Source organism: Haliotis asinina, chromosome 8, assembly GCF_037392515.1.
Source record: "Haliotis asinina isolate JCU_RB_2024 chromosome 8, JCU_Hal_asi_v2, whole genome shotgun sequence".
Taxonomy (NCBI): Eukaryota; Metazoa; Mollusca; class Gastropoda; order Lepetellida; family Haliotidae; genus Haliotis; species Haliotis asinina.
Window position 1 is genome coordinate 48,128,508 of NC_090287.1, and position 9,134 is coordinate 48,137,641.

At 38.0% G+C, this 9,134-nt stretch overlaps 1 protein-coding gene across 1 annotated transcript in view; it reads right to left on the reverse strand.

Annotated features, from left to right (window-relative positions):
• Positions 1-9,119, reverse strand: part of LOC137294656 (equilibrative nucleoside transporter 3-like) — a 33,807-nt gene extending 24,688 nt beyond the window's left edge. Inside the window, exons 1-2 of the mRNA XM_067825723.1 lie at positions 9,041-9,119; positions 8,598-8,847 (exon numbers count right to left, since the gene is read on the reverse strand). Of these exons, the coding sequence (XP_067681824.1) occupies positions 8,598-8,710 (113 nt within the window). The 5' untranslated portion in view covers positions 8,711-8,847; positions 9,041-9,119. The remainder of the gene's footprint in view (positions 1-8,597; positions 8,848-9,040) is intronic.
• Positions 9,120-9,134: the final 15 nt, after the last annotated feature.

Below are 9,134 nucleotides of genomic sequence, written 5' to 3' on the forward strand. Positions count from 1 at the left end.
TTGACTGTTGTTTTCACTCTGGTTGTCCTGACTGTTGACCACAATCAACTATAGTACTTCCTACAGCACCTTTGGTCAAGTTTCAGAACTCAGCATTATCAACCAATCTGTGATTTTGTAAAGAAGGTCAAGGATAAACCTGGCTCAGAACAGATATGCGATAAAATCTCCCATGGGACCAGCATGAGATTTTTACAAATCTTATGAGATTTAACTGTTCATGATCATTCACAAGAAAAGGAATAAATGACAAATAGGACACTACCATATGCATTTCATCATACTTCAACCACTCACCATATTTAGTTTTCCCTGTATTTTGAAATTACAGTTCCGGAACTTGGTTTGTAACTGAATCTGCAAATCTACTAGCATCAGCATTTGTGTATGTTTTTTTGTTTTCATCAAGGTCAACAATTTCAGTTGTTTCTTCGTTTTCATTTGTAGTCTATAAAAAATTTAATTTCAAATATGGTTTCATTAGCAGACACTTTTTTGGGGGCATCCACAAAGTTTTTATACCTGTCGTCACACCTGAATCACATCTGCATATATGTCACTTGTGAAGGTGTCCAATTTGCATTTTCAAGCATAAAATTAATATTTTTAAAAGAAACATAATTTGAAAGCATTGTGTCGATGGCGATGGGTTGGTGGCCATTTTGATTTTTTAAAATGAAAACTCTGCTCTAAACTGTTTGCACGCAGCAACAGTCTAACTTTGTGAAGGGTAGACTGTAAACTGAGTCAAGAGCAGACAATCCAGCGTTGTCATCATGTGCATTTGGGTTATGAGTACATGGATTAACCAAATCGACTAGCTTGACCACCCGGTGACGTTAGCTCATTCTTATGACTAAGCATGGGCTGTTGAAGACCAACTCAAAAGTGGATCTTCATGGGTCTTCTGTAAATGACAGACTAGAAGACTTGTAGAACATGTTCCAGAAACATGTCAACAGTTCTGCAAAATCTAAAGTAGTTCATCGAGTGACTATAGCTTTCAATGTTTGAAATGTCATCTGCAGCTGTTAACACTGCCTCCTCTCCTGTCATATGATATATTTTATCATGCACAAATATGTATGTGCAGATGAAAGGAGATGTCTACATCCCATTACACAGTCCAGGAAACAAATACACCCTGCCTATTCTGTTGTTCATGACCACATCTATTTCAGGAAATCATCTGGAAAACCTACAGTGTGGAACCTAATTGAAATTAAAAGAATTAGACATGCTCATAGCAAATCAATAAACATGGAAATAAATGGCTGTTCTTGAAACCAATACACAAATAGTGTAAATACTTCAACTCACCAGAAGATGTATGATCACACTGTGAATATAAGGGCATTGGTGGGATACCCTAGATTAACACATTGTAGTATTTTAGTCTGAAATTAATCCTGACAAGGATAAAAGATTTTCAGATCACACAAACGTGTGACATCATCTGAGGCGTCACTGCATGGATTAACTGAACATATGGCATGTGGCTATGTTAGTCCTGTCATCTATGTAGGTAATATTTAAACCAAACACAGGCCAAGATGTTTAATTGAGAAGGTCAATAGCTGACAAGGCGGAAGTTATGGGTGCTGTGAAGACTCCCAACAAGGGAGTCATCTACCAGTTTGTTTGAAATCTGCTGGTTTTGTTGTTTTGACTTCAGTTTCACAAATGGTCAAACAGAAGCAAGGTATATTTAACGACTCTAATAATGCCAATACTGACAGCAGTCTAAGTACCATTAACTTCTTATACAGAGGTCCGATTTTGACCGAAGAATCAGAAATGGCCAAAGTAATGTTACTGAAGAGTTGTTACTTCAACGATTCACCTAAAATCAGTTCCACTATCTGCAATAAATACCTGTCTTTCCTGCAATTGTCTTCCGATTCTATGAGAAACATCTGCTTTTCTTTATCAGTGTCCATTTGTAACCCACTTGATCAGTACTCAAGCAGCTGATGACAACAGCTATGGACTTGATCATTGCTTTATATTGCAGCTTAGTTCCCACTCGGGCAAGGCAACATATGTTCCATTAACCTATCTGATTAAAGTATAATTGTCTGTTCATCATTGGCACCAGGCATAAATGAACAAATCAAATAACTTTCCAACAATGCTCCATTGTTTGAAGAATTATAGATATTGCAGATTGGCAGATAAATAGATACTATTACATGAGTAAGTGTGTCTCACACTGTACATGAAATACATGAAACTAGCGTGATATCTGCATTGCACACGCGAGACACTATGGCAATACATAATTTTGCACAAGTTTCATATGGAGTTTAATCATTTCTTTATAATCCATTTTATTCACATACATTTGTGCAGTAAAACAGGGGAAACAAGTATGACGGCATTCTTCACAGACAGCACATTCAATTGTTTAATGACATCACAGACAATGAAATACAGAAAAAATGGTTGCTAGGCAAAAGTGATATGTGCGCATGATGTATATGAACCATAACCAGGATGGCACCTTATCTAACAGCCATAAACATAATAAACCTGAATCACTGACTGGGTTTAGCTAAATCACCTGACAGTTGGTCGAAGGACAATGTGATGTTAACCTGTGACAAATGAAATTTCGAAATTTTTAATTTCTCTGTAGTTCTGATCACTGGCTATATATAGTTGGAATACTGTTGAGTGCGGAGTAAAACAAACCTCACTCACTCACTATTACTGGGTGGGTGAGTGAGTTGAGTTTTACGCAGCACTCAGCAATAATCCAGCTATATGGCTGCGGTCTGTAAATAATCAAGTTTGGACCAGACAATCCAGTGATCAGGATCATGAGTATTGATCTGCACAACTGGGAACCGATGACATTTGACCGCCCGACCCCGTCAGTTGCCTCTTATGACAAGTATTGTCACCTTTTATAGCAAGCATGGGTTGCTGAAGGCCTACTCTACCCCGGACCTTCACTGGTCATTATTACTGGGTGTTACTGATGGGTAATCACTAGGGACACAATCAATAATTTGATTGGTTTGCTGAAAACATTGTTATAAGTGTCAAAAGATGCTTCTATAGATGTTCAAATGTTGAAATGACAAGCGAAGTCACACTGACAGTTACAGGACTGAAGCATGGGAACTGTTCTTCATCTTCTTTGAGTGACATTCTAGAAGTTGAGGAGATGAAGAATGAGGACACGTTATGGACATACAACTCCTCTATTCTGTATAGGCGACATTTCAACATAGATTCTAATGTTGTCAAGCAAGTGGCACATGAGTACCCATGAGGTCGGGCAGATAGTTTCAGAGCAAACAATTGACTTCTGCACTGCATTCATTGGACGTGATAAGCATCTGGTTTCAAACTGACCCTGCTGGCTACGTTTCTCGAGTATGCCATGCCCCTTGCAATTGGAACAACTGCAAAGTGTTTGTCCTCAGGTTGGTTCCCTGGGTCTGTTGCACCTGCGCTAAAGCAACGACACTCACCCAGGCAACCACTGCTGGATGGCAACCTTGATTGCAGGGAGACGTGCCATGTATTTACTATACAAAAATCCAAAGCCGGATGGTTAGAAGTTTTTCATAGTATTTTCATCGATACTATGGCAAAGTGTATGTCACCAGAACAATGGCCATCGTCACTTTTCGAGACACAAAAAGTGTCGTTACATGGGAGATATGTAAACAATGACACATATCCTACTTTCATCACCGACATGTGTTTTGATATTTCGTGTCAGCTCGCTATTGCCATGAAATCGTACATGTGAAACATGGATCTGAACAACCACACTGATTGAAAATAGTTAGCATCTTCATTTGGGAGGAATCTGATGACTTTTGAAACGCATAAATGATTCACTCAGTGTTTTTATAACAATGTATGTGCTTTCAAATATGGAATAATAACAGAAGAATATGCCCTGTTTATTATTGTATGCATTAAGTATATATCGCTTCAATATAAGTTATTATAACACTGAACTCATCATAGTGATGCAATAGGCATTGATCTTAAAAAGTTTAATAATACTCCTGGTATGGCAACACTGAATATACCCATTTCAACAACCCATATAGAGATGCAGTTTTACATACAATACAAAAACGGACACATCATGCAATATTCATAACTGTGTGTGTTTTAGGTTGTTTTGAAACAGCCCATTCATAAAAGGAAAGTGCTCCTTGTCTTAGAGACACTGATACACAACACTCCAAGATGGGGCTCATGTTTGTTAAGGACATGTTTAGTAAAACAAAAACAGTTATTAATGTTTCACAATGTGTCCATTTGCTATTACATAAAAACACTGTAGCCAATACCTTATAGACCTTATGGTGTGCACAAGCTTTTTAACTTGGAGAGGGGTTCTGCCATATTCTCCCCAAACAATAGCATTGACTGCAGTTTTGAAAAACTGTTTACACATTGTTGCTGTACATCTTCAATAATTTTACCGCATGAGGTCCCCTCTACTTCTGCACACTTACACATCATAGGAACAATCATAGCATTAAATATCATATTAATCTTGACCTTATATTTTCAACTTTCTTTTGACATCTGTACAATGCCTCAACATCCTTTTTACTGTGTGCACCAAGAGTAGTTAGTGCTTTAGTCAAAATAAGTTTAGGTGTTAACATACTACCCAATATCTATATAAAAATACAATTTCTAGATACACACCATAAAATCAGGATTGAAAAAAATATAATCACAATACTGAACTGGTCAACAAGTACTGAGCAAATGACAAAGTTCATAAAGGAAAATCACTGATGGAGAGTTAAAGTATAATAAAGTAAAGCAAAACATCCATAACTTCATTGAATGAAACTGATTAGTGAGTGAGTGAGTTTTAGTTTTACGCCGCACTCAGCAATATTCCAGCTATATGGCGGCGGTCTGTAAATAATCGAGTCTGGACCAGACAATCCAGTGATCAACAACATGAGCATCGATCTGCGTACTTGGGAACCGATGACATGTGTCAACCAAGTCAGCTAGCCTGACCACCCGATCCCGTTAGTCACCTCTTACGACAAGCTGAGCCGCCTTTAATAGCAAGCATGGGTTGCTGAAGGCCTATTCTACCCCGGAACCTTCAGGGGTCTGAAACTGATTAACTGATATCTGACAACTGCAGATGTCAGATGATTTGTATCAGATGTATTCTAAGAACACCAAGGTTATCGTGCAGAAAATAATCAATGTACAGCAAATGTATACTCTGATACTGCCTTCAAGCCATAAAAACTACAGTTCTCATGACAGGTTTCATAGGTAAATATCACTCTTAATTCAACAGTTCTCAAATATTGGAATGTTCATCTGTCTTATAAATTCTTCCCATATATGTATGCCAGTGTACTAGCATACTAATCATACCATCTATTTTTGTATATTCAGTTTAGGAATATAAAGTACCAAATTCGGTGTTTTAGCTCTGTGTGTGTATTTCTGTATATTGATCATTTGATTCATGATGTTTATAATAATCCTACACATTTCTGAATGATACTGGTATATATGACATAATGTTAACTGTTTCATTTTGTTTTGTAGAGGCCAAATATCAGAATGCCAAAGCCTAGCACTCATATTGATCCAAGTGCTTTACCTTGTAATTTCACAAGGCCTTCAAAAAATGTATCCACTAAACCTGATGGATGACACAGGACATAATGGGCGATATTTTTGCCAACAAACTTTGCTAAAAAGAAGATGCTGACTATATTCAATCAGTGTGATCATTCAGATCCACGTTTTACGTGTACGATTTCAATTATTTTCATGGCAATAGTGAGCTGACACGAAATGTCGGTGATGAAAGTAGGAGGTGTGCCATTGTTTACATATCACCCGTGTAACGATGCTTTTCATGTCTCAAAACTGGTTAAGCAACATTTTTCAACACCTAAAATAATGATGGCCGTTGTTCTGGTGACGCACACTTTGCCATAGTATCGATGAAAATACTATGAAAAACGTCTAACCACCCGTCCTTAGATTTTTCTATAGTACATGAATGGCACATCTCCCTGCGGTGAATGTCGCCATACGGCAGTGGTTGCCTGGGTCAGTGTTGTTGCTTTAGGGCAGGCACAACAGACCCAGGGAACCAGGCCGTGTTTGTCCTTGGCATGATAATTCATGAGTCATCATGACTCCTTGGTGTGATGAGAGGGAGTCATGGCCATGTTTTGGGGAGTCAACTTCAGCCTTGAACTTTTCTCAAGACACCAATTGTGATTGTTTAACAGTGACAAAAGCAAGGTAAGTTTTCTGAACTCAGAGCCCAGTAGCATTGCATGAACAATGACACAAACTTTTCAAATCACTGCATATTTGAGATAATTTGTGCGTCATATGCACAGGTTTTCTGAATCAAGGCAAACACTGCCTGTGTTGTTTCTTCAAACATTTCAACACATTCTTTCTCTGGTTCAAATCCAAACATTCACAAGATTACTACTGCAAAAAATACCCCCCATATTAGGTGTTGCTTCTGAGTGTACATAGTCCAGTTGCTACAACAATACCTGTCTGGCACAGAACAGGTGGCAAAATAAATGGATAACAACATGAGTAAATAATGATACTTTACTGATAAAACACTTAAACAGAACAGTACCATGTACTTAGAAGGTTTACTGTTACAGGTTACAGTATCATAGAGATCTAAAACACTCATCCGACAGTGATGCATATTCCTCGTGTCTATGTTGCACTTCTAACTGGGCTTCCAACTGAAACAAAAGGTGTGTCCAGGGGCACTGGACCTGTTTTTTAGGTGTGATCATTTCAGTTAAAGTGCGCTTTGTCTACTGTACTTAATGAAAACAGCAAAATCTATTAGATCCAGTTGATTTAATGATACCAAATACAGAACTGAAGAATCATTATCAAAATACTCATATTGTTGGCAAGTTGTTTCATGAAACATAGAGATGGACAGATTATTTGTGTGCGTCTTTCGTTCCACTCCACCACTGAGTCTAACAAAACCTAGTAGAAGGTCACATCAGGCAATCTTTCAGAAACCAATCACGGTCCAATCAAATGCGAGACGGTTAAACAGATTTAACCAATCAGACAATGGCTACTATTTAGGGATCGTAGGGACTTTCAAAATATTCAGGTCACCGACACAGATCTCTCCACAAACAAAAACCAGCATATAACACAGTTATTTGACCTGCAGTATATATGCTTTGGGGTTTCCGTTGACATGGTTACCATTAGCTAATATTTCCGCAAGATAACATCCTTGAATATTGTCAAAAACACTATTTTCAACGACTATTTACTCTCCGTTGTCATTTCAGTATGTACGCCGTGTGCATCACCCGGAAGCAATCGTACGATAAACAGCATTCGGAATCATTCGGGTTCGAACCTTTACGAGATAAAAAGTTCATAAGGGATGTGCGAATGTCCACTTTCGCGATTTGCTAAGCTGTGTTCTGATTGGGCAATCTCAAAGGTTACCTGACGCGACCTCCCATAAGGTTTTGTTAGACTCAGTGGTGGAGTGTAATGAAAAGTACTGAGGATAAGTTAACTAAGACTGTTCTATCACTAAACTGCCAATCTTCACTATTAATCCTCATCAGTGCCTTACTGCATGCATATTGATGATACATGTTGTACTTGTACTTCACTCTTCTTTAATAACTGTGTATAGTATGATATAAAGATGCACATATAACGGAAGGGATGATATAATTTCCGATTGTATGTTATTTTTTGTCTCTATGGATTGTTCCTTGAAAATCTGAAAATAATGACAAACAGTTTAACATCATCTTGTGTGGTGAAGTCATGCCAGATCTTATCCATAGTTCAGCTTCCATTCATGTCTCATGATCATGGGCCATGTTTTCGATTATCCAAGGATGTTTAAGGGGCAATGTTAACCTATTCTGTCTCAGTGCCATCTGTAGACTGTAGTCTAGACTGTCCTGTCTAGATTTTAACAGCTGTATGACCACATAAATTATAAAACTAATTGCTCAAACAATTAGGTAACATTCTTCACGTAGAGCGCCAACTAGTCAGTGTCGTCAACGAGCCTCTATTATTGTAAACATGAAACATTTGCAGTATGTGTAAAAGGCTTATCTGCCACCTTGTTTGTTTCTCAGTGTCAGAATTGAAGTCTCAGTTTGTAACCTGATTGACTATGTTTCCTAATGTGGTAGTCAGTATCTATGTGAAATAAGAGCAGCCACCTGTCCCTATGCTGTATACTTATCACATAACTCATACTCCACATGGGATGGTGTCACTATCAAGTTAAAAAATGCTGACACAAAATGGTAAGGGAAAAAAGCTGATACAGGTAAGGTGGACACTCTTGCATTGGGTGTTTCACTGTTTGTCTTTGCACCCTATATATTATTCCAGGTTTTGCCTTGACTGTTTGTTTAAGTGCCACAGATACACTGCTATTTGATGATCAATAAAATACAATGAGGTATTCAGGGTTATATGCATAACAGCCAAGTGTAAAACATATATTATGTACATCATGTAGCTGACATCTCAAAGTCAAAAGTACCATTTTGAAAACATGACTTTTAATGTCTTACCTGTCTACTGGAATCTGCCGTTTTGGAACATACTTGTGTTTACTTTCATCTCTGTTGATAGAGCATGACAACAAGGCTTCTCTCTCATGAATATCTGCCATACATTCTGCCATGATACTGTGTGGTTCTTCAACGTTTCAAAGTTTGCAAAATTGTAGAGATACCGAACTCTTCTATTCACAGTCATTAACTAAAGGGGCACTGTAAAGTACATATCATCAGGTGATCATCACTCATCACTCCATTAACACTGCAAAAAAAACAGATCTGAATTAGTGAAACAGTCTGGTTAGAAATAGAAACGAAAGGTCAGTTTATATGTATACCTGCCACTGTCGGAATAACTGTCAGGTTTCTGTCACTATGACAAGGACAAACAAATAAACGTTTAAGTCTGTTGGTGTAGCTCATGTGTTTATCGTTTACGTAAGGACAAAACGTACTGTCAAGAGTTTGAACAGGAGAGGAAGTGAACTGCTGATACCCTAGATTCGCATCAAGTGACCAACACCTCGGACTTGGCTCCGTATTTACTTT